The sequence below is a fragment of the Anastrepha obliqua genome, chromosome 2 (assembly GCF_027943255.1).
Source record: "Anastrepha obliqua isolate idAnaObli1 chromosome 2, idAnaObli1_1.0, whole genome shotgun sequence".
Taxonomy (NCBI): domain Eukaryota; kingdom Metazoa; phylum Arthropoda; class Insecta; order Diptera; family Tephritidae; genus Anastrepha; species Anastrepha obliqua.
In genome coordinates this window covers 104,631,019-104,657,944 of record NC_072893.1, presented here as the reverse complement: position 1 = coordinate 104,657,944, position 26,926 = coordinate 104,631,019, and the positions used below count along the sequence as shown (strand labels likewise).

Here is a 26,926-nt window from a genome sequence, read left to right as displayed (position 1 = left end):
AGTTTTTACTTTTGTGTGAGTAGTTAAGCGTCTAATACAGGGTTTGTTAACTTTTGTTAATCTAAAGTGATAATTTCGGTTACTTCAATTCCTTCTGTATATACTAGTGTTTCTTTCCAAGTCATTACAATTATTAGCTCAGTATTTATTTTTTGTTTTATTGTATTTTTGACGTGATAACGTCTTATAATTCGATTTAACAGGCTGCACGCACGAAAAAATGTGTCGTTACCTTGCTCATTAGTGTTACCTTGCTCATTGTCGTTACCTTGCTCATTTGTCGTTACCTTGCTCATTGCCGTTGCCTTGAATGAACTGCAAGCGAAAGCGCGGAACGAACGACAAAGCAAACAAATCAAACGAAAGGCAACGTTCGACATCTTGCTCTCTCCTATTTAAGTGAGCGTATATATGTATGTATATTCGCAAATGTACATATATAAATTCACGTATTTGTATTTGCATATGCCTTCTTGATTATTATTAACTTGATTTACTTGAAGAAGTTTATTTTGATTTTTAGAATTAAGTTTTGATTTTGATTGCAACAATTTTTTATTTTTAAAATGGATCTGATTGAGATTGAGTACAGAGAAATGTGCAATGTACTTTTGGCTTCAAAAGTAATGAATGCAGGAGTGCTTTTAAATTATTTTAAAGAAAAATACAATATTCCTGAATATTTAGTGGAATCGTTTCGTCTTAAACTATGCCGCAGTTTTATGCCATACTTCCATAAGAGATGGATGAAAGTTTTGCCAATTAAGAAAGGTAGAGAAGACCATTTTTTAAAGGAAAACAAAGATTGGCTAAACTTAAAGTTATCGGTTTCTGTACAGTCTTCTTCACAGGTATTAAAAAAATCAAAAAGTTTTGATCAATGCTGTGAAAAATCAAAAAAAAAAGGAGAATTGAAGTATTGAGGCATTCCTTATCAGATGATAAAATAGATTTAGTGAAAACATTGCAAGTAGTAGATAATGAAACAGCTGTTGACATAGTAAAAAGAGGATTATCGATTCATTCAGAAAATAATGACCGAAAATGATAAAGCAATTCCCTTCACTGATGATGAGGCACTTGCAATGTTTCTAGACCTATCTTTGACAAAGAGAACATATGAGCTTTTGAGGGAAGTATTAAAGAAAAAGAATGTAGACATACTACCTTCCTATAAGCATATAACATCTGCAAAAAGTAAATGTTATCCACCAAGTTCGTCAATAGAAATTACTGAAACTAGAGCTTCTATTAAATTACAAGCTCTTTTGGACCACACTGCGTCAAGATTATTAAGTACCGAAAATATAACACCTCTTTTAGAATCAAATAAAGTAAAAATGATTTCAAAATACGGTGGTGATGGTACGTCTGGATTTAATTGTTTTATTTTTCTGATGTCTTTAGTGCCTCTTCGTCTTGAATACGGAAATAATACTTTGGCCTCTGTTATCTGGGAAAATCCTCGACCTTGTTCGCCAAAAATTGCTTACCAATTATGTTTGAGTACGCAAAAGAATCAAAAGATAAAATACTGTCTGAATTTAGGAATATTAAAAATGAAATAAAAAAATTAAAACCAAGTAAAATTAAAATTAATAATACCACTTATTATGTAGAGCATCAATTAATGTGCACAATGGTGGATGGAAAAGTTTGTCAGCATTTAACAGAGACCCCTTCTGCAGCAAATTGTATAGTTTGTGGAGCCAAACCAAGTGAAATGAATAACTTGTCACAAATTTTGCATAGAGAAGAAAAGATAGAATTATTTTCGTTTGGATTACAAGTCTTACACTTGTGGATTCGTCCAATGGAATGTGTGCTGAACATCAGTTACAGGATACAAATTAAAAAATGGTCGTGTAAGACTGCAGAAGAAAAATCTAATCGTGACAAAAGGAAATTACAGATTAAAGGTGAAATTAAAAAGCAACTTGGCTTAATAGTAGACACACCAAAACAAGGTACTGGGTCTTCTAATGATGGCAACACGGCACGAAGATTCTTTGAAAATTATGAAACAATTTCAAAAATCACTGGTTTTGATAAAGCTCTTATAAAAAATTTGTATGTACTCCTGCAAACTTTAGCATCAGGAAAACCTATTTGCAGAAAAGCTTATCATAACTTTGCAATACAAACCGCAAAATTATATATACAAAAGTATGATTGGTACTTTATGCCTGCGTCCATGCACAAAATGTTAGTTCATGGTTCGAAAATTATCGATTCTCTTGTTGTCCCAATCGGCCAATTATCTGAAGAAGCTCAAGAAGCTAATATAAAAATAAAGATTTCAAAAGATGCAGACAAGATAATACCCGAAAAAGCAGTCGTATTGAAACTAATACCGATTTAATTCATTACCTTTTGATTTCAGCAGACATGTACATATCAAACTTAAGGAAAGAGTATCCTAAAGTACAAAAACCCTTGCTGCCAGAAACAATTGCTTTACTTATCAATAAATAAAATTTTGTGTAATGGCAATCATTAGTATCATTACTCATTGTGAAATGAAATGAGTTTTGAAAAATATTATCAATATTAGAAACTGAATTAAAAAAGAAGAAGACTGTAAGACTACAAATTTTAAGAGTATACGTTTGTTAATTAGGCAAGATATAAACAAATGTCTAATTTTTAACTAATAAGGAAATTTTTTTAAATAGCTTGATTTTCCACTTGACTTCATTAATTTAAGCTGAAAAAATGACCTGATTTAAACTAAAATTGTTTATGCTTAAAAATTGTTTATTAAATTGTTAATAACAATACTAAATGTTATTAGTTGACAAATTATATAAATGATTAAAAAAATATTTTACAAATAAGCAAAAATTAAAAAAAAAAACAAAGTTAATGCGACTAAAAACAACAATACTAGGCATTTGTTAATTAAGGTTTGTTTAAACAATGCTATGCATAAAAATTTATTAAAAATAAATAAATATAGTCAGTCTTGAGCAATAACTATGTGTATGGTTGATAAAATTTTAGGAATTTTGTGCGATAAACAACTTCGACAAATATAATGTTTATAAAAATTGTTAATAACATTACATTTGTTTGTTTATAATAACACTGTGCGACAATTTTGGGGTCATCAAAATCAAACCACACCGGACCTTTTTTTTCTGAAAATATACCTATTCAATAGCAAAACCCTCGCTGGGTTTTTAAAAGTTAGCTCGATTTTTTTTTTATTGCGTTTTGAAGTTTTCTAATATATTTTCATGAGATTTTCGAGTTTTACCTGTACGCTAAATTTGACTTATAAATCGACCTTTGTTTGATTTAATCGATTTATTTTGTCATAGCTTGATGCAGAAATTTCGTACATGTACAAATAAACTTATTTTGAGAAGAACCTATATCTCAATACGCAATTTTGAATACCAAAATTTCGAAAAATTGTATGTTTTTACCATTTTTTACTGTAATTATGAGAATAATTAAAATTTCTCACTATTTCTTCTAGCAAAAATGTTGAAAAATGTACTAAAAAAGTCATTTATAAGATAAAAACATAAAACTGAACTTTAAGTTTGTTATTTTCTAAAAAAATAAATTTTTAACAAGATTTTTCTTCATAAAAATAATTTTTTTATACTCTGCTTTAAATTTTTTTTTAAATATCTAAAAACTCTGTAGGTAAAAATATTAAATAGATTAAGTAAAAAGAATATAGACTTGAATTCTTATAATTTTTTTTTTTTATTAAAATAAAGAATTTTTACGTACTAAAACCTTAGAGACGAGCTCTTTTCGACACTGATTGAATTTCAACATCATCATTATCAGAGTAATCAGATTCATCAGTAAAGAATTCCATGCCTGTCTCTTCTTCTTCTACCTCATATTCTTTTTCCTCCTGGTTACTCCATTTTCCTTCATTTTCTTCCTGGTCGTATTGAAAAATATGTTTACTCCACCAACATATTTCGGCTAGTATGGCACCTGGAGCTCGTTTTCCTCGGTATCTTGACTCAAATGGCATCGCAGTTTGATGGTAGCGCTCTAAAACAAACATTTCCTGATAAGACAGACTACAACCTTCTTTATATTTTTTATTTTGGAATGTGTGCTAGCCACTTTTCTATGTACTTAACAGGCTAAAAGTCTTGTGAGACCAATCTTGCTTTTCACTACTCACGATCACATTTTGTTACATCCAATATTTATTGGAAAACCGTATCTGGAAAAAATACTAGCAAAAATAGAAAAATCTGAAAATGTGTATAACGGGTGGTTACGTATAAAATTATTTTCATAATTACAGTAAAAAATGGTAAAAACATACAATTTTTCGAAATTTTGGTATTCAAAATTGCGTATTGAGATATAGGTTCTTCTCAAAATAAGTTTATTTGTACATGTACGAAATTTCTGCATCAAGCTATGACAAAATAAATCGATTAAATCCAACAAAGGTCGATTTATAAGTCAAATTTAGCGTACAGGTAAAACTCCAAAATCTCATGAAAATAGAAAACTTCAAAACGCAATAAAAAAAAAAATCGAGCTAACTTTTAAAAACCCAGCGAGGGTTTTGCTATTGAATAGGTATATTTTCAGAAAAAAAAGGTCCAGTGCGGTTTGATTTTTGATGTCGCACTGTGTAATTAGTTTCATTCACAATCACTGTTAGACTAAAAAAATTGAAAATCCAACTGAATTCAATAATTAAATATTCATAATTCGAGCAAAACAGCTTTTGTCCACTTATTTGTTTATAACAAATGTAATAAATTTTTTAACAATGCAACCAATATCAAAATTTATTTGTGAATAATTGTTTTAAATATTTTAAGCTTCCTTAAGACAATAATATTATTTTACAAGAAAATATACTTGTATAAAGTGGAAAAAATTTTCTTTTCAATTTGAACATTAATTAAATTATTAAAAATTTTTTTTTTTTTCAAAAAACAAAAACGGTGGCGTTATGCGTAATTTTATCAGCTTTAAGTTAAAAAAAAAGAGTTAAAAAAGAAGAAAAATTGTGACCTCTATCCTCATTTGTCCACGGGCACTTTTTTTGTCCCACTGTGCATGGTAAGGCAGCAAATCCTTCACAATGTGTGCTGTGGGCTTTGGATCGTTATCCTGTTGAAAGATCCCACCTGGACCAAGCTCCAAATCATCCAACGAAGATTTCAGATTGATTTCCAAAAGTGATTTGTATTTATAACGATCCATATTACCTTCAATAAATACTACATATGTATGTTAATCTTCCAACTCCAGATGCAGATGCAGCAACAGCTCCCCAAACCATTACATTGCCGCCACCATGCTTCACTGTTGATACCAAATTCTTCGGACTCAGTGCAGTAAACCCAGTCTAGCGCCAAATTCCAAACTAATAGAACTTTATGATATAAATTTGTTTTCGGCCTAACATACGACACTTTACTTCGATTGATTTTTTTAAATAATGACAATTTAAAATAATATATTTACTTACAATTAATTTTAAACTTTCATTTGTGCCGAAATTTCTTAAGTGCAAATTTAAACAAATGTATAAATTTTATCTTTCTCATTAAAAACAAGCATTACACGTGCCATTGGCCTGGTCAGTCAATTTGAATCGAACTTTTTAATCGTTGTAATTATGAAAACCACGCTAATGAACGAACGAAAAAAAAAAAAAAACAAAAGCCGCGTGCAGGAAAAATTCTATTTTCGCATGCATCTAAAATATTGTATATTTTAGGGGTGTACAATTTTTTTGTAAAAATATTCAAGCTTTTTTTTGCTATCCAACCACAATATAGTACATATGTACATCGACCAAAAAACTATTGAGACTATGGGTTGACAGAGGGCAGAGGTGCCCATTTACATTGCATATGCATAGGCGCTTGTTTGTGGTGCCGCTTTGTTGTTTCGTTATTTTTTTTTTGTTATAAATCAGAATAATTAAAAAATTTTAACTTTTCTTAAACGAAACCTAAGAAGCAAGAAATACGTAAATACCGTAAAAGAATAAATGAATAAAAAGACTAAATGTTTTGGTTTGTAACTATATTTGATCACATCAATCAGCTTTGCAAAGGCATCATCATGATTTTTAGTTATTGACTTTCGCCAAAGATACTCTACAATAATATCGGCAAAGTTGCTTGGATTGTTGTAGTTGTTCTTTTGAAAAAACGTTTTACGACTCTCCATAGCGATTCTATTCTCTGAGTATGAATGCCATCGTTCGACACAAACGGATTGTCCGGGTCGCTGTGGTTTACTTTCAGCTGTTCATACCCATGATCGCGAAGGCAGTCGTACGCTTTCCAATAATCCGTGTGGACTGTTGTACCAACCGCAACATGCTTTTTAATCAAAGGTATGAGCACCTCCGCCGAACGCACGTTGTCCGGACATACCTCCAGCCTTAGATCATCGCTGCCGCTCTCTATCATGCCGAGAACCCAATGGTCTTCCACTCTTCTCCCTTAATTAACAACAGAAATATTTTAATTAATAAAATGTTTTAAATTGCAGGCATACAAAATTTACCTTTATTGTACTTTCTTTTGCCGAATTTGCTTTCGTCTATTTGTACAATTTTACCGGGTCCTCCTATTTTTCCTTTGGACTCCTGCTTGTCAACCTGATATGATACAACGGCCGCACGGCAATAACTGTACCAGTCAGTTATTGTTTCGGTAGACAAGCAGGAGCCCTCGATGAAATTTTCTTCCCTCGTCGTGGCATTTGACCAATGATGTGCACACCAATACATAATATGAAAAATATGGGGGAGCGAAATCTTGGCATTCTCAAACCAAGTCCCCCTCGCTCTAGATACCCCAGATTTAGTTCGGCATGACAATTTTCTGCACCGAAAATTGCTCAGTGAGCTGTTGCCCCTCAGATGAAACGCCATCTGTGTCTTATGTGTTGGACACAATTTCGACCGCAGAATGAGACCGTTATCCTCCGCAAATTGAACGCACTGCTCCGTTGTCCCCAATCTCCTTATTACTTTAGCAAAATTCCATCACTGCTTTATTTCAGCAACAGTAAGAATATTGCTTTTGGAAAGTGCTGCTTCTTGAAAAGTGCTTCCACTGCTTGTGGAAGGTATATTATCATCTTAAAAGTATATAAATATAATACAATACATGAAACTTTATATGTTTTACTCGTATAAAAAATAAATTACCTGCTTCCACTTGACTCATTTTGTATTATTAAATATAATTTTTATCACAGTAATCACAAACCTTGTAAATATGGAAAACTTTCAACACGTTTTAAAATGACAACGGTAAATGGAAAACACGAAAATGCAAAACAAAATGAAAGTAAAAATTACCGTTTTTCGAAAATGCAAGGATGCATTCCCAGTAGGGTCGAGTAAGATGGGAGAAATTTTAGTGTTTTTGTGTAAAACTCCTTTCTGCGTAGGCGGCCTTCGACGGCGCTTCAAAAAATAAATAAATAAAATAACCGGATATTAGACCGTCTATGCTGTCCACAGTATTTTTGCGTAAAACTTCTAAATTACTAAATTAAAAATTTAATTTACTTAAACAAAATTTTAAAAATTAAAAATTAAATTTATGTAAACCTAATTTTACAATTTTAAATATATATATTTCTTATAGATTTAAAAATAAAAAAGCGCCGCGGGTGAAAATATTGTTTTTTCGCAGAGCTATTAGAACCTCTGCGGATCAAACGTTGTTCAGCCATAACTCCAAATGAAGGTCTCCCTTCACACCCTCAATCATCCCAAGTACCCAAAAATTACCTAAGCCAAATCACCTTTGTTATATTTCCTTTTTCCAAATGTACTTTAATCAATTTGGACAATTTTTGCGATTCCACCAATTCCGTTGAAGTTCTTGATGGTCCTACTGATACCATACCAGAGCCTCCCTGCAGAAGCCAAACGAGTCAGAAATCGTTCGTGATGAAGGGACAGACCAGTCCATATACATATTAAGCTCCCACTACACAGTTTCATGGGGTGTGCGGTATCTGAAGCAAAACATGAAATAAAATATCCGCGAAAGACACAATCGCGCGTTCTCAATCCAAGTGTCTGCGACACGGGAGATATTTGTCTGTACTGACCGCGGGAGCACACGAAAAAGCCAACCTTGTTGTTGCCTATTGTGAACCAAGGCGAATTTATTATAGGTGACAGCAACCACATATATGTAAGTAAAACCCATGATTCAATTATTAAAGGTTTGCTCAGTAAACAGCTTTCTCGTTCTCTCTTGACAAATCGGCTCCCTTAGCAAGAAACTGTGTTGCTAACTCAAGATATTGTAAGTAAAAGTGGAGCAAAAGCAAAATTTGTAGAACAAACATAACCGTTGGCATCATTGCTATTTGATTTCTTCGAATTCGCTGACATTTGAATTTCTGAATTCGTGAATTTGAGTAAGTATTTTAGTAAGTTCATATTATTTAATAAATAAATTATAATTTTACATTCATTAGGTTATTTCCGTGCTGATTTGAGCCTTTTCCTGTGCTTGCTTGCAACTGAAGCTGTTTTTAATAGTTTTCCTGCGTCATACAAACACAAACACGTAAGTTCAAACCAATGGCCAATAGACTTTGAAATTATATAAAGAGTGAACCTTTTCGTTTAGAGGTTTCCAACTGCCCGTTTACAGAGCCACTCATTCCGTGCTTAACAGTGTTAAGTGAATCTGTTTGTAACCGTTTTCCTGCCAGAGTGCAGCACAACCGTTTTGCAAGTGCGATATGCAAACACAAACACGTAAGTTCAAATCAATGTCAGTATGTTCCATGTTCCGCAAGACGCAATAAAAAGAAAAAAATAGTCCGAGTCCTGCGGTGTCGAATTGCAGCTTGCTTCAAAACTTTGCTCGCTACATTTTACTGCAGAGGATTTTGTATCTGGGGCGAATCGGAAACGGTTGAAATTATCTGAAGATGTGCTTGACCCATTGCTGCTGAAAGTATTTGTAGTTGGAATGAATTAAATAATAATTCTTCCAAATTCGTGGATGTTTTAACCCAAACCGAGTAAATATTAATATAATTTAATTTCACAGCATGCTTTTTTTAATAAATGAAGTTTGTACTCTAAATCATATGAAGATTGTCGAGTATCATTTCTTGAAGCAGAAGTAGAGATACATAAAAACAAACTCGCTCAATATCAGAAGCTCGAAACTAGTGTGCAGTTCATTTTTACGGAAGGACAGGTGCGTAAATTAAGAGATGGCGACAAAAACGTTCACCGGACTTGGAACGATATTTCTTCCGCTATTTCTCTACATGCAGCCGTGCACTTGTGCAAGAATGGGTATCCATTTCCAGGAGAATCGACCTTTCGAAGATGGCTCCTAAAGGTAAAGGTAGACGATGGAGTCTTGAACTTTTCCCTTAATATAATGCGAAGAGCGAAGAAAGCATCTGTTGATGATAGGCTGTGCATAATTTGTTTCGATGAAATGAAAGTCGAAGCAATATATGAATACGATCCGGCGACGATACCATTCGACGCCCGTGCAACTACGTTCAAGTTGTGATTGCACGTGGACTTAAGTCCTCTTGGAAGCAGCCAGTCTTCTGTGCGTACGACTGCAAAATCACAAAATGCATCTTGGGCAATTTAGTACAAAAAATTCACGAGTCTGGTTTCACTGTCGTAGGAATGGTATCGGATATGGGTGCAAGTAACCAATCGTTATAGAAAGAGTTGAGCGTGTCAGTTGGTATGCTAAAGTTCATAAATACTTGTTATAATGCGCTATAATTAGATCTCTTATTTAGAGCAAACGTGGTTTTCAAATATAGCAACAGGCGGTAAAATTTTTGTGTTTGCTGACGTGCCACATTTGCTTAAGCTGATTCGGAATCAATTCCTTGACACAGGATATATTTATAAAGATAAATTTCTGAACAATAGCACAGTTGCTAACGTTAACATCGACTTCAGACGCTTCAATAGGGTACAAAATATCGGAGGAACATCTCACAGTGCACCACGCTGGTCGTCAGAAGGTCAAGTTGGCTGCTCAGTTGTTTTCGAACAGCACTGCAAGTGCTATCAGAAGTTGTTATGCATTAGGGCATGATATTTACAATGCGATCGAAACAGCTGAGTTCATATCGATTGTGAATGACTGGTTCGACATATTCAACCGGAAATTCACAAATTTTCAATCCATGCCAACAAAAAAGCCTTTCGGAATGGATTTGCTGCACCAACTACCATTTTTGGAAAGAATGGATTCGTGTATGCACATCACAAGGGCTTTTGGACGCAAAACGATGCTACCCTTTCAAAAGGGTGTGCTAATGAGCAACAACTCGCTCAGAGATTTGTATAGATATGTCGATGACCACTATGACATTCAATATATCCTGACCTATCGATTAAACCAGGATATCATAGAGCATTTTTTTGGGTCAATGCGCGCGAAAGGTGGGCTTTTTGACAATCCGAGCCCCATACATTTCAAATATAGATTGCAGAAGCACTTACTAGGTAAGAGTGCTTTAAAAATACATACGTTATGAACAAAAGTACATTTATCATTATGTAATTAATTGCAGCCCGCAACACTGTAAGTTTTGCTGCTCGTGATAACGTCGAATCAGATGAAACCGAATGGCTTCGTCTGAGTGATACATCAGTCGAGAGTCTGAAAAGATTTCTTTCTGATGATGAGATGTTATTGGAGGAATTCTCGTTTTGCAGCGAGCTAGCATTTCCCAACGAGCTTCAACAGGGAGAAAAGTTGGATAGTCTCCACGAGGACGCCATTGAATATGTTGCAGGTTTCATCATAAGAAAGCTGGGACTGACAGAGCACATTTCCAGTGAGCCTACCTTCACTTGGGTTGATGAAGTGTCCGGAGGAGGCTTAATCAAGCCTTGCACCAGTTTTCTATTTCTAAACACAACAAAACAATTGAAGCTTGTATTCCAGAATTTTAACGGGATAACTGTTCGGCACTGCGACAGCTATTTGGAAAAATTGATCGCGTGTTCGGAGCACGTAAATGTCAGCGTCGACGTCAAGAAGCTTTTCTTTAAAACTAGAATGTACCAACGAATTAAACATTTAAACAAATCATTGCGTAATAAATGGCATTTTTAAAAAATCCCTTTAAATACAGTACAGTCTGTTTTCAAGTAGGTAGTAGCATACGAAAAATTTTTACTTGGGTATCAAAACTATACATTTACGTAGATAAAACGTAGTCTAGTATGGCGTAAGTATGTTAAAGTGTGTTTTTAGTCAATTAAATTTGTGATGAATCTGCTTCTTCTATGAAATAATTTATTACGACCCTATTTGCCTATTGCACCGCAGTCAAAATTGAATTGTATTATTGGATTTATTTTAACTATTTTGTGTTTTAATTCTCATTAGACAAATTCTGCTAAAAACTCCTATTTGCAACATATATTTGCTTATACACTACATATGTACATATATATATGGTATATGAAATTCGATTTACATTGTGCATGAACAATGAATTTTAAAATAACTTATTTACATTCAAATATTAATTTTAAATTATGTTTTAAACCGTTTGCAGCTTATTTCCATTTAAATGAAAAAGTACGTTTTTGCTACTATTATCATCAAGAGGAACTTAATTTTTCCCCCCTTTCTCACCCTTCTTAAATGCAACCTTTTGTAAGAGAGTGTCAAAATTCTAATGTCACAAGTGAGCAAACCTTTAATAACGGAATCATGAGTAAAACCCTACAAATATTTGTTGTTGCCTTTGGTCCAAGCATCAAGTCAAAATCAGCTGTTCACTTTCAGTGTGATTTGCTTGTGAAACGTACGCTGGAAATAGTTACAAAATAAAAAGTCGCCACATTTCCCACAATTCATTGAAGATTTCGTATGTAGCTTATGTGTGAATTGTAAGGTCTTGTGGATATGAAAGAAATCATCTGAGTTTGCAGTATTTTATTTATTAATACACATGATTCAATTATAGAAGGTTAGGTAAGTAAGCAGCTTTCTCGCTCCCTCTTGACATATCGGCTCCCTTATTTGAAAACGTGGTGCTTCTTTACAAAAAAAAGTACCTATTTCACAAAAAAATTTTTGAATTGTAGTAAAAACCAAACTTTTGGTGCAAATTATTTGGTCGGCAACACTGTTTCCATTTTTGACATGTTGCTTTATTCATATTCGTTAAAAACCGTTTATTTAATTGGAAACATTCAAGTAAGTAAATTCGTAAATCGTAAATAAATTGTTTTTAAAAGCTTTTATTTGCAGGTGTTCATATACGCGCAAGTGCAGTATTTCAAAATAACCATTATAGAATTCCAGCATCGTTTTCCTGTAAATATACGTAAGTTATAACATTGTATTTGCAAGTTATCTATTTCTAGCACTTTTGATTTGCAGATTTTTGATTTCTGAGCAAATTCAGCATTCCTGCACCTGCACCCCCGTGTCTAATATTCGTACGCGTTTGTATCGTTAAATACTCGTAAGTTTTAATATTGTATTTGTAAATTATCTATTTCTAATATTTTTTGGAGAACAATTATAAAGGGTTTTCCAATAGGAGGTGTTATTTTGATATTCAAAGAAAAATGCTATTTTTAATGTAGATGATCGGATGTTTATTTCAGTTTAAAGAGGAAAACCCTTTATTATATGTATTTTTTTGTTAATAATTCGCGCAAAAACACATTCAATTAAAAATATTTAAATAAGATTATGCATAAATTAATTAATTAATATTAATATTTAAATAAGATTATGCATTAAGATTTTGTAGTCAGTATAAAAAGACTAATAAAACATGAAATAAAATAGAAAACTCGATGCGCATTATAAGTATTTTTTCTTACATCATTTAATTAAAAATATGAATTGCAACAATTTTAACTTTTGGTTGAAATATTTAAATAAAGTTATGCCAAAAGCAAGTTGCGCCTTGTGTCATAAAACATGGACTCAAGAAGCAATCAAGATGTTCCACGTTCGAACGAACGTAATGAAAAGAAAAATGTGGTCGAAATCGTGCGGGGTCGATTTAAACCCATATTCGAAAATTTGCTCTTTGCATTTTTCACCTATGGACTATACATCTGGTTCAGATGCAAAAAGGGTTAGGTTATCAGGAAATGCGTTACCGATAGCAGTGGAAACCCTATCTGAATGGGATGAAACTCAAGTGACTGCTTTCATATTTGTCGATGCCTCGACCCAAACCGAGTAAATATTAATTATATATAATAATAAAAACCTCTTGAAGCTAATCTTTTGCTTTAGGTCTTATGAAGATTGTCGTGTGGCAGATCTTCAAATGCAAATTGAAGAATTGCGAATGCGAATCACAGAGTTCGAAAAACTTAAAGCGAAATTATCATTAATTTTTACGGAGGGACAAATCAGAAAAATTGTAGATCCGCAAAAGAACGTCCACTGGTCTTGGCAAGACATTTCCTCCGCGATTGCTCTTCACGCAGCTGGGCCAAGGGCCTATGTCCACTTGTGTAAAAATGGTTTTCCGTACCCTTGCGAATCCACGAATATATAGCAGGCTATATCGTACGTAAACTAGGCTTAACGGAATATGTTTCCAATGAGCCTACGTTTACATGGATCGACGAATTATCGAGGGGAGCTTTAACAAAGCCACCAACAAATTTCCTAAATTTAAGAAAACAGATGGAATCTGTATTTCGTAATTTGAATGGCGACCAAATTTCAAATATTCCAAATTATTTGGAGCAAATTTTAAAACTATCTTCACATATAAGTGCCAGCATGGACATAAAAAAACTTTTTTTCAAAATGCGCACGTACCAAAGAATAAAAAAACTTAACAAATCATTAAGAAAATAGGAGCCCAGGTGAATAGCAGTGCATAATATAACATATAAAAGATGCTAAAAGTCAGTATTTATTTCAGGAATAAAAGTGTGTGAAAACAGTTATGAAACGTACATTTACGTTCGTATAGATGACTTCTGTGCGTCGTTTTCTTTTTAATAAAGCTACACAAAAGCTTATTTTGTTTACTAGCATCGCGTGTATGTGATTCTTCGGACAATTTCATGGATGACATTGAGCGTGCTGTGGTGATGGTGACGATCGTTATGTGTCTGGTGCTGGTGCCTCTGAAGTCGACTTGGCTTCCGAACTGGCTGTCTCCGCCGATACCATACCGGGTCTAGAACAGTACGCTGTACGTAGATCTACGATCAAATCTTCGCACTTTCTGTCTACAAGGGACGTAAGTCGTAGTTATATATGTATTTGAAGTTAACAATTTTTAAGACTTCTGGTTTACAGGTTTTCGATTTCTGCGCAAGTTCAACGTCCCTATATCTGCTCGAATCAGAGCAGCGTTCCAACACCCATACGAGCCACTTTCCGCAATTTTTCTCATTGCATTTGATTTACGTAAATTTATGAATTATATTAGCAATATATGAAATATTTGTTTTAGACCATATGAATACATTTTCCCAACACTTACTAATATTAGGGCCAAGTGTATTAAGGTAAACGAACTTTAAACTATAAACTGCTAAACTTGTAATAAAAAATATACTAATGTTTATTTTAAAACTACGAACTAACTTAAAACACATACTTAAGAAACAAAACATATTTCTGCGTGCTCTTGTGTTGTTAGATAAACATCGAAAATATTCTAAATAAATATTACATTTGTTTAAAGAAAAAACTACAATTTTTCTGTCGTTTTGTTTTAATGTAGATTAAATAACCAATATACTTGTTTTTCTCTTATTACAGGACTAATTAGTTACTTTACGTACTTTTTTACTACCTTTGCGCAAGAAGGGGAAAACATTTTTCCCTTTTTCCCATCCTTCGTAAATGCAGCCCTAAAATAAGGGAGTGTCAAATCGCCCTTGTCACTACTTACCTAACCTTCTATAATTGAATCATGATTAATACATATATACATATAATATTTCAGAATTTGCCACGGGCATGCATAAGGTGAAATTGAATGTAGAGAGTGAAGTTTGGACACGGAAAAGTTTAAAATAGAAAAACATATCGCAAAAAAACTTCGAATTAAACGAATTTTATTTGGATATTTTATTTGCTGTGCGCTGGGTGGTATCGATATAGGTCTGTATGACGTCCTCTAAATCTGTGAGCTCCTTTGATATAAAAAATAAATTATTATTTAAGCCTATTATTCGAATTATTATTATGCATACCTGCTTATACTCGATATCTGAAACTGAGTATTCGCTTCTAGCTTCCAACAGTGCATGTAGTAAATCGGCAGCTTCAATTAAGGGATTATGTTTGACGAACAAATAAAATAGCTCTGGACAATTCGCCAACTGTTGGTATGCATGTTTTTAATAAATTGCATCAAACGTTTTTATAGCAAATTTCATACCTTGTAGTCATTATATAGCCATTGCGGTATAAAAGCGTTGAGACTTAGCAGCTTGTTTGCTATATATTTACGTACGCTAGTAGAATTTTCTAACTCATAATCATAAATGAGTTTTTGTAACAGTGACCGGGCCATATTGGTTGCTTTATTGCGATGAGGCAAAACTAAATTATAGAAAAAATCATAAAGCAAAGAAAATGTTTGTATAGAAACTGCTTTTGCTCACCAGCCATTTCATTTTCTTTTGACCACGCTCACGCTTCATGGGCGCTTTCCTTGGTAATGTGGCGTACCCATATGGGAAGAGGTGATAATCCGAAGCCAGTGAGCAGCTTCAATGCAGCAGTATATAAACCACTACCAGATAAAATTATTGCCAATTCTTGTGGACCCGCATTCATAAATCTTTGTACGTCTTTTCGATAATCAGCAAATGATGCTTTGTATGATGTTTTAATTTTCAAATACTGTAGTTATTCGACGGACAGTTTTCGTGTTTTCACCTGCTAATACTTCACTGAGCAGCTGCTTTATTTGAGCCTAAAACACAAATTGAATTGGATTAGAAAACATATTTAAAAACATTACTTTAATGGGGTCTGCTTACCATTCAAAGATTAATTTTAATGAACTTTTTGTAGCCCATTATCCTCTGTTTCGCTTTCTTAATTTTCAACCGTTTGTTGAGATTGCGTATGCGGAAGAAAATCCTACATTTGAAAAAAAAACCGTTTCACATCTTCTGGAAGTTCAACCTCCACGCTTCTATCAACCAAATGCTGACGGTATTTTTACGGTATGTTATGTCTGGCCCGTTTACGTTGTTGAACACAGACTCGAGTCTTTTAATTCCACTTACAAAATGGGATGAGAGTTTAATTAAAAAGCCTTTTGAAACTTGATCCACCCACGTAAATGAACTTTCTGAACTTTTATGATCATCTAGCTTCAGCTTTTTGATGATGTATCCAGCAACGTACTCTGGAGCGTCTTCTTGTAGTACATCAGAGTCCGAGTCCGAATGTGATGGACTAAGTAGATCAATAATATCCGGCGCCATTTCCGCGTCAAGTTCGCAATTAGTATGACGCAGTCAAAATTATCAAGTTGGTCGAAACTAAATGAGTCGCTTAGACCGCTTAAATTAAAATTTTGGGATTGCTGAAGTACTTGTGTTTCGTCGCAGAAAAACGAATCGTTGATAACGCTAGATTCAAGCCGTTGTGATGTGCTTTTCGTGAAATGCAGCCATTCAGTATCATCGCCTTTCACATTTCCCCGTTCTCGCAGGCATTCAGTATTCCGTGCTAAAATTTGTTTAGAAAATATCATGTTTACAAGCAATATTAACAATTATACCTAGAATATATTTCCGAAGCCTATATTTGAATTCCTTAGGAGAAGAATGGTCATTAAGGCCGCCTTTACTGCGAATAGCTCCAAAAAAAATGCTCCAATACATCCTGATTTAACCGGTAGGTTAAAATGTATTCCATTTTTTAAGTATTCTGATCATATTCATAAAGCATTGAACCCCTTCTGAAAATGTTCGAGACCCTTCTTGTTTGGAATAATGGATTCAGACATGAACTCGTTTGTTTGATTTAAAACTTCCATTTGCTTTGCAAGGGCTATTCCAAATGGTTGCTACATGCAAAAATTTAATGTAAGAAGGATTAGTTATTAAATATCTAACTTATATCAAGTACCTTCGAAGGATAACCAAAGGTTTTCATGGACGAACTCAAAACATCAAACCAATCCTTAATTAGTTGAATAAAATCCGATGTGTCTATTGCATTATACAAATCGAATCCCAACGTATAGCAATGCCTAATTGCACAAGCAGTGGTATTTGAAAATAACTGAGCCGCGAGTTTAACTTTTTGGCGTCCTAAATTTTGTTTAAGCTTTTAAAATATAAAGTATGAGGAGTATTTTTACTTACCTATTCCTTTAACCGAAATATGCTCGTCGGTTAATTTGAATGTTATTGAAACAGCCGATTTTGTAGTGTGCTTCAACAGATCACAAATGGTCCTTGAAGTTAAAATTTTTAACTTCCACACTAACCCAGAGTCTAGGAAGTGGTTTCTTACTAACTTTAGAAGATGGGGCGCACCTGCAAACGTAAAAACTTTTGCGTCATCAATGGAAGGATGTGGGAGCCATGGCTGATCTAAAAAAGTATAAAAAGTTAATATTATTTATAATATTCTAAACGTACAATATTTACCACATACATATATGCTGTAAAAAACAACAAAGTCCAAAATAAATCTTTAAACATAAAGGGTGGTTAAGTCTCAAGAGCCAGTGTTGATTTTGAATACAATACAATTTTTTTAGGAAATTATTGTAATTTCTCTTTATTATGATAATATTAGTATGGCTCAATTACGTATGGAACAAAATATCGGCCAAGTGGCCACCACGGCCTCGGCGGCACACCTCCATCCGACGGTCCAGATTTTCGTTTACGCTGAGGCATAATTGAGGTTCTATACCGTTAATGTGCCGAATTATCTCATCCTTTAGCTCTTGAATTGTTGCTGGCTTATCGACGTACACCTTATCTTTCAAATAACTCAAAAGAAAGAAGTCCAACGGTGTCAAATCACATCATCCTGGCGGCCAATTGGCATCGCCGCGACGTGAGATTATTCGACCATCAAATTTTTCGCGCAAACGAGCCCTTGTTTCGTTAGCTGTGTGACAAGTGGCACCGTCCTGTGGAAACCACATATCGTCCACATCCATATCTTCCAATTCGGGCCATAAAAAGTTCGTTATCATCTCACGATAGCGAACACTATTCACAGTAATTGCCTGACCGGCCTCATTTTGGAAAAAATACGGCCCAATGATGCCGCCGGCCTGTAAACCGCACCAAACAGTCACTCTTTGTGGGTGCATTGGTTTTTCGGCAATCACTCTTAGATTATCATTCGCCCAAATGCGGCAATTCTGCTTATTGACGAATCCACCGAGGTGAAAATGTGCCTCATCACTGAAGATGATTTTCTTCGATATGCATTTTGATTTGAACGCCCGTTTTCATAATAAGCCCCAATAACTTTAACGCGTTGTTCGATTGTGCATCTTTCCATAGTTCAAATTGAGTTAGTCTGAAATTGAAAAGTGTCAAATGAAATGCAGAAAAAAACTTGACGTTTAGGTGTGGTTCACACTCAACATCGGCCCTTGCAATTTAACCACCCTTTATTAATGATACCTTACCTACAGTGACATTCAAACTCTTCCAAAGCTTGCGGTTATCGGAGCTCATATCACACACTACAGCAACGACCGGATAGCCTGCATTTTGAAGTGCCAAAATTATGGAAAACAAAATGTCTTTCGTCATTTGACAATCAAAATTATAATATACGGGCTGCTTCCACGATTTCCGTAAGCCACGTGCCATAACTACTTGAACGTAGTTTGTAGGCTTTCGGACATGGCCTCCTGCTTGCTCATATTCATATGATTCGACGACTTTTATTTCATCGAAAGCGAAACCACAAATTTTGTCATCATCACTAAGTTCAGACAATTGTTTCATGGAATCAATTGAGGCAGTTAGGAGACCCTCGCTTATATCAATTTTGCGATACCAGCGCTGTAGTGTAGTCTCGTGAAGAAGCGGAAATCCCTTGTCATACAAATGGTTGTATGCTCTGGGTCCCGCTGCGTGCAAGCATATGACGCTTGATATGTCTTCCCATGACCACAACACCTTTCGATCTATAATAGATTAGTATAAAATGTTTTTTGGAAATTAAAAATGAGACATACCGGGGAAAACTATTTTCCAAATTTGACGTGCGGTAAAAATTCTTTTAAAATTATTTACTGCTGCATTCGCTTCCTCCAATTGAATTCTTAAGTATTTCGTCTCTACTTTCAATCGCCGCATTTCCTTTTTGAGCTCGGAAATTTCTAACCTCATTGAGGAACCCCCTGCAAAACTAGAAGCACATTTGAAAATTGTTATGCTTGAAATTGTCAACGAATAAATGCTGTTTTTGTTCACTTACTCCGTTTGAGTTTCACTATCCTTAACCGACACTTTACTTACGGGTAAAGAAATAGGCAACCTAATTGTACTAATTAATATACAGTGAGTCACAGTCAAAGTGAGCCACCAATTCCTTGAAGATATTTGTTTAAACAACTTTTGTAAATACTTTCAAACACCCATTATTTTTTGTCAACTTTATCAAGTGAGCATGCTTGTGTAATCTAACTGTATTTTTTCTGTTTGTTTGCTGCCGAAGTAGGAGTAATAATGAAGAACAAAAACAAAAAACGCACAAACTAACGTCACACTCAAAGTGAGCCACCTAACATTGTTTCCTTTAAAATAACGGGATATGTATTTTTGGATATTAATTTTCGCTTGCATCTTATTCTTAGAGTTTTAGTTGTTTATTATCAAGCGGCTTATAAAGATGGGTCGACAAACAAGTGTTGAAATTAGACAGTTAGTAATTGATCTTTTTAAAAAAGGAAAATCCCAAAGAAAAATTGCGGAATATGTGAATAAAAGTCGAGGAACTGTCCAGCACATCATACATCGCTTTACTAGAGGAGGAAGAGTAGGAAACAAGCAGAAAGAAAGCAAAAAAAAGGCGTTTTCAGAAAGGGACGAGGGATTTATTTTGCGGGAAGTGAAGAAAAATCCTCATCTTAGTGCTCCAAAATTGACGAAGATGGTTGAGGAGCAGCTAAATATCCACGTTAACCCCGAAACTGTAAGAAGAGTTCTCAGAAAGCATGGTTATAATGGTCGTACGGCCAGAAACAAGCCATTTATTAGCAGCAAAAATCGAAAAAAAGGTTGGAGTTTGCGCTGAAATATGTCTACAAGGATATGAGTTTCTGGCAAAGGTTCATAACGGTATAATGCAACGTAGAGGCTATAATAATATTTTTGTAGGTTCTCTTTACAGACGAAAGTAAATTTAACTTATTTGGCTCTGACGGTAAGAAGATGGTATGGCGACAAAAAAACACTGACTTTCAGCCGAAAAACCTAACTCCCAGTATGAAGCACGGCGGTGGCTCCGTCATGGTTTAGGGCTGCATGGCAGGTGGTGGAACTGGAAATCTTCAACATATTCCAGGCATAATGGATAAATACGTTTATATAGACGTTCTGAAGCAAAATCTTAAGCCAAGTGTCGAAAAACTAAGAATCGAAGGCGACTTCTATTTTTACCAGGACAATGATCCTAAGCACAAATCGTTTGTTGCGCGGGAATATCTATTATATAACTGCCCCCACGTATTGGAAGTACCACCGCAGTCTCCAGATATAAATATAATTGAAAACTTATGGTTCCGTCTGTACCAAAACCTGCGGAAACATAGCATTTCTTCAAAACAAAGTCTTTAGATGCCTTACAAGACGAGGGGCATGCAATTCTTTCCACATATATCTGTAAGTTATTAGAATCAATGCCCCGACGTCTAACAGCCGTTATTTCCGCCAAAGGTGGCCCAACAAAGTATTAATTTCTTATTTAAATTCAGTTCAGCTAAGGTGGCTCACTTTCACTGTGAGATAGATTTGTGAATTATTTTAGTTTTTGTTCTTTTTTTTTATAATAAACAAAGAAAGTTCTTCATGTAAGCGATAAATTATTGAAGCTAATATTCAAACAATAAAAACACATACATCTTTTTTCCAATCTGTGGTATTTTTAAATCCATCTACTAAATCTGATGACTAGGAAGTGTGGCTCACTTTGACTGTGACTCACTGTATGTACCATAGATATAATATTACGTTGAAAAATTAATTAAATCATTATTTTATACATACTTATATGGCGTATCAAAATTTTGTTCAACGTTAGGTACTTCTTCTACCATCGCGAAATCGAACCTGCATTTTAATCATTTATTTATAATTTTTTTTTTTTCAACATCTTCACTTACGGTGTTTTCATCAAAATACCGGAATCAAGTATTTGCCACTTCAAACTAGTCCTATACAAATTATTAAAACTGACACTTCTTATAAACTAAAAGATCACCACTTACCCTAATTGTTCAAAATCTTCCACTGGAATCGGTGGCCTGTCATTTGACGTACTTGCGCGAAGAGGTGCAGGTTTGGGAATGCCTTTTGGCAATAATCGTACGGTTTGGCCCGTGTGGGCAATAGCCGCCTGGGTAAAATGGTCTACACATATTACGTCTTTCCATCGTAGATCCATTCGACACGAATTGATCCATAGTTGCCGTTTTCCTTCCTCAGCGGGAATTGCAAAAACAAAGGTCGTTTGCCCTTTTTAACTACTTTTGCACATACTTTACATTTTTTTAATTTGGTATGTATTATTTTAATTTTGATTTCAATTCAAATTTAAAAATTTCAACGTACAATCACAAATGTAAACATACCAATACAAACAAAGCATATCATTTTGACGTGAGCCATATCTACGGCGAAAAATTCAGCTGGGTCACCTATAATAAATCCACCTTGTTGTGAACAGAATCTCTACTTTGTGTACCGCACATGCATACATAATTTTGCTTCTCTCAGAGGGTCAATTTCTTCCACGAATTTTATGCATTTGTCATGCGTTGACATTCTCTGGTTCTATCTCGACCGAGCATAGATACTTCTTTCCTTTGTTTATTATTACTTAACATATTTTTATTGCTCAATCGAGCGCCTGTTTATATGCAATGCCCTTGGTGCCAATTCACAGCAGCACACTCGTTGATTGACGCCTCTGTTGCCTGGGCGCTGATGTTGAAATTCACTAACTTTTATGAAAAACGAAAAGTGCCCCTAAAGTATACCACATTTTTTGTATAACTGTTTAAGGGGTTAGGCCACTCTAGAATTTTCAAAATATCGAATTTTTTTTTTTTTGCTTAAAAGATGCTTTAAACTCTTTAGAATACAAAACAAAAAGTCCTATGCGTGAAAAAAATGTTTATCTCTAATATTTCGCACTTTTGCGCGAGCGCCTCTGACGTCTCTGACACGACTATTTGCTTAAAATGCGTAATCTTATAATTTTGCTTTTTATCAATTGTAATATATATATTTTTTTCTTAGATTATATTCCTTCTGTTTGTTATAATTAGTGTTAATTTATAATTATGAAAACCAGTATAAAATAAATAACTTTTTGAATTATTTGAAATAAAGAAATTCTTGTACATTCACGTTTTGGTGAAAATGCTTTAACTTGTTCTATCTTGTCATGAAATTATTTGAGATAACCAGCTTTGTAACCGGATGTCTCAGGTAAGAAAAATTTTGTTATCTACGTTGACAATCTACTCTAAGAATTTCTGGAATTTTCTCCTTCCCATTTTTGGCTAGCCTCTGCACGAAATATTGTTTCTTGTTATAGGTTCTAGTACTTTTGCAGGTATCCAAATAATTAGTTACGAATTGTTAGTCGTTGGAGCATGAGGAAATATCCCTCTTTTTGTTGAACATTGTCAAAAATATTAATTTTTTGAAATATTCGTGTGATTTTTTTCATTTATAATTTTTTTTGATTTTTGCTTAATAATAGTGAAATTCTGAACATGAGTGATAAAAAAGTGTATACAGGTCATAAAGGTACAAAAGGATCGTTTGTTACAAGGCGTCGGAGCAACGTGAAAAAGCGAAGACCACTGAATCGATTTGAAGCTGAAAGTGATGTGCCAGGTGTGAGTGCATCTGCTAAAAAATTAAAACAATCTGATGATGAATTTAATATTGACTATGCTGCTGGTTATTGCATTTTGAATTTTATAATGGTATTTTCAACAATAGCTCAATACATAAAGTGTAAAACGTGTGATGCAGATGTAACTTTTGAGCAAAAAAGTCCACGTGGGCTTGGTTTTAAGATAGTTATCGTATGCCCGAATTGCAATTATGTTGAGGTTCCAAGTTGTAAGTTTATTAATAAAGCCTACGAAATTAATCGACGAATTGTTTTAGCTATGAGAATACTTGGTTTGGGCTCAATGGCATAAAAAAATTCTGTGCTTTTATGGAGTTACCGCGACCTATTTTTCATTCTTTCTATGATAAAATAGTTAACTTGTTACACGTCGCAAGCACTGCTGTTAGAGATATTTCCATGAAGAAAGCAGCAGAAGAAGAGATAAATGAAAGCCGTGAAAAAGGTGAAGAAGGAGGAATTACAGTTTCTGGTGATGGCTCTTGGCGAAAAAGGGGATTCTCGTCTCTTTATGGCGTATCTTCTTTGATTGGATGGCACACGGGTAAAATTATCGATGTATCTGTCAAGTGTAAGTACTGTAAAGCTTGTGAGTACTGGGAAGTTAAAAAAAATACGACTGAGTATGAGCAATGGTACTTTAGCCACCAAAAAGAGTGCCAATGTAACCATGAAGGCTCAAGTGGTAAAATGGAAGTTGACTCTATTGTCGAAATGTTTGCCAGATCTGTATCATTATATAATATTAAATATACCAACTACATCGGCGACGGTGATAGTAAAACGTTTAAGGGAATCGTAGATAGTCATCCATACCAAACTTTTGAGGTAAAAAAAAAGAGTGTGTCGATCACGTGCAAAAACGTATGGGTTCAAGATTAAGAACTTAGAAAAAAAATATGAAAGGCCTTGGAGGCAAAGGCAAATTAACTGCCAAATTAATTGATGAGCTAACAATATATTATGGACTTGCGATACGGCGGAATTCAGACTCTGTGGAAAACATGAAAAGGTGTATTTGGGCGACGCTTTATCATAAAATGTCAATAGACAGAACGCCTATGCATGATACATGCTCAGAAAGTTGGTGTGAATGGAAAAAAGCCAAAGCAGCAGGCACCTTGAAAGATTTTCAGCACAAGCCCTCACTTTCCAACGAAGTTTTTGAGGCCATCAAACCAATATACGAGGACTTAAGTCGAGAAGAATTGTTAAGCCGTTGTTTGGGTGCATTTACTCAAAATGCAAACGAAAGTTTTAACGCAACCGTCTGGAACTTGGCTCCAAAATCCTATTCAAGTGGAAAAAAAGTCTTAGATATTGCAGTTAGCATTGCCACTTGCAACTTTAATGATGGTATTAAAAGTATTCTGCAAATTATGAAGGTCTTGGAGATTGATATTGGTGCCGAAGCATACAATTTTTGCGTTGAAACCGATGCTAATCGCATCAAACTCGCAGAACGCTCATTGACGGGAGCAGCAAAAGCGGCGCGCTTGGCCGTTAAATCAACAAGAAAAAAAAAGAAGAGCAAAATTTGGATTCAGAAGGGCAACTTTATGGACCTGGGATAGCAGATTAAAGGTAAAAAATTTTATACAGTTGAATTTGTCACTTTTTCATATGTAAAACTCGTTTTCAAATTTAAACCGTGTTTATCTCAAAACGTGATTTTTCAAAACTGCACGCAGCATAACACAAACAATTTTTAATATTTTCACTTGTAATTGTACAAGGATCTTTAGAACATTATTCCGCACTGAAATACGTACGGATTTTTTTATTAATTAATTAGAAACATTTTTATAAACAATTAACGGTTCCATTTTAGATGAAAAATTCTACTTTTGACTTCAAACATCTGCAAAATACACAAATTTCAATATTTCTAAAATCCCGTACGTATTTCTACAGCTATACTCACGTCGATTGAGAAGAATTTTTTTAATTTGGTTTAGGTGGACATTTACGTCAGTTGTACTGCGTGCCGTGAAGTGCCTTTTTCGCAGGGCGCGTTCAGAGATTCACTCCAAAGGCGCCATTTTGTAATATTTTTCAATAAAAATATTTGTAATTACACTTAAATACATGCTTAATAATATACTTAAAAATTTTTTTCCTAGCACCTTTCTTTCAATGTAAAAAAAATCCTTAAAAAACTGCTTTTTTTTACAGTAGCTAGAGTGGCGTAACCCCTTAAATAATCATACGCAAATAAATTTTTCTTTGCGCAGTAACACGTGTCATATTTGTTTTTAGTGAGACAGATGAAATTGAAGTGCTTTTTTTTCGCAAATGAGCGAGGAGCTGCAGTTACAGTAAATTGCGAGCGTTACCGTGACATGCTCAACGAGTTTTTGTTTCCAAAAATTGAAGAGGATGACATGGACGACATTTGGTTTCAACAGGACGGTGCAACTTGTCACACTGCCAAAGTTACACTCGAACTTTTGACTACCGTTTTTGAATTCCGATATCAATTGGCCGCCTCGGAGCTGTGATTTAAGCCCGTTGGACTATTTTTTTGTGGGGAGCCGTTAAGGACAAATGCTATGCGAACCATCCAGAAACGATTGATGCTTTAAAACACGAAATCGAAGTTGCCATTCATGAAATTGGAGCCCAAACCATCGAAAATGTGCTTAAAAATTGGGTTGATCGAATGGCCTACTGTAAAGCCAGTCGTGGCAGTCATTTGAACGATATTATTTTTCATTCATAAATGAGAATGTTCAATCTTCAAAATAAAAAACAATATTGATTAGATTTTTTTTATAGCCGATTCAAAAAGCAAATTTTACATGACCCACCCTATATTATTAATTTTTACGAATGGACAAATCCGAAAAATTACAGATCCGCAAAAGAACGTGCACTGGTCATGTCAAGACATTTCTTCCGCTATTGCTGTTCACGCATGCTGTGTGGCATGTGGCACCGTCTTGCTGACACCACATGTCATGCAAGTCAAGCTCTTGCATGTTGGGCAAAAAAAAGTTGGATATCATTTCACGGTAGCGCTCACCATTCACAGTTACGTTACGATTCGCAGCATCTTTAAAGAAGTACGGTCCAATGATACCTCTAGCGCATAAACCGCACCAAACTGTGACCTTTTCTGGATACATTGGTAGCTCTTGCAATTCTTCTGGCTGATCTTCACTCCAAAATCGACAATTCTGCTTAATTACGTACTCATTGATCCAAAAATGAGCTTCGTCGCGGAGCACAATTTTTCGACTTTAAACTTTCTTAACAGAACACGCATTTTTATAATAAAATTCAATGATTTGCAAGCGTTGTTCGTTTGTAAGACGATTCATGGTTAAATTATAGACCAAACTGAAGATGTTTGACAGTGAAACAAAACACCAAACGTGCGTCAGCTGTTTAAACCAAATGTTTAAAAAGGTAATAGCTAAAAAATCATCCGTTATTTGTGCTTGCAGACATTCTGCATTTACTTAAATTACTTCGTAATCACTTCTTGAACACTAGATATATGGATAAAGGCAAACTGCTGACATCGAGAACGTTTGCTCAGTTGCTCACCTTAACGGCGGTGTCGGACGCTTCCATTACCTAGAAACTTGCATCATGCTAGGCGTCAAAGCTAATGCTGGCTATCCAATTGCTCACACACAGCACTTTAAGCGCAATACGGCGCGTTTATGCGCCAGGCCTTGAGATTTACAATGAGTTTGTAGGAATTAATAACTACACAAAATTTTCAGCAATTCAATCAGTGCCAACGAAGAAGCCTTTTGACATGGATTCGTTGAATCAAAAAGAATTTCAAGACAAAACTGACGTGTGTATGAAAAATTCGC

At 34.6% G+C, this 26,926-nt stretch overlaps 1 protein-coding gene and 1 pseudogene across 1 annotated transcript; both read right to left on the bottom strand.

Moving 5' to 3' along the window:
- Positions 1–5,951: 5,951 nt before the first annotated feature.
- On the bottom strand, positions 5,952–6,751 carry LOC129238303 (uncharacterized; annotated as a pseudogene).
- An 8,307-nt stretch (positions 6,752–15,058) lies between these two features.
- Positions 15,059–15,918, bottom strand: LOC129238302 (nuclear pore complex protein Nup160 homolog). The gene is made up of 4 exons (XM_054873345.1): positions 15,611–15,918; positions 15,385–15,548; positions 15,197–15,325; positions 15,059–15,136 (listed from the first exon to the last, which is right to left on the bottom strand). The coding sequence occupies exons 1-4, from the start codon at positions 15,615–15,617 to the stop codon at positions 15,059–15,061; spliced, it is 378 nt and encodes a 125-aa protein (XP_054729320.1). The 5' UTR covers positions 15,618–15,918.
- Between the last annotated feature and the right edge of the window lie 11,008 nt (positions 15,919–26,926).

Coding starts and splice junctions, on each gene's coding strand:
- LOC129238302 (XM_054873345.1), bottom strand. Junction 15,326..15,384: donor GGCTATATAATGACTACAAG/GTATGAAATTTG, acceptor GCATACCAACAG/TTGGCGAATTGTCCAGAGCT. Junction 15,137..15,196: donor CAGATATCGAGTATAAGCAG/GTATGCATAATA, acceptor TTTATATCAAAG/GAGCTCACAGATTTAGAGGA.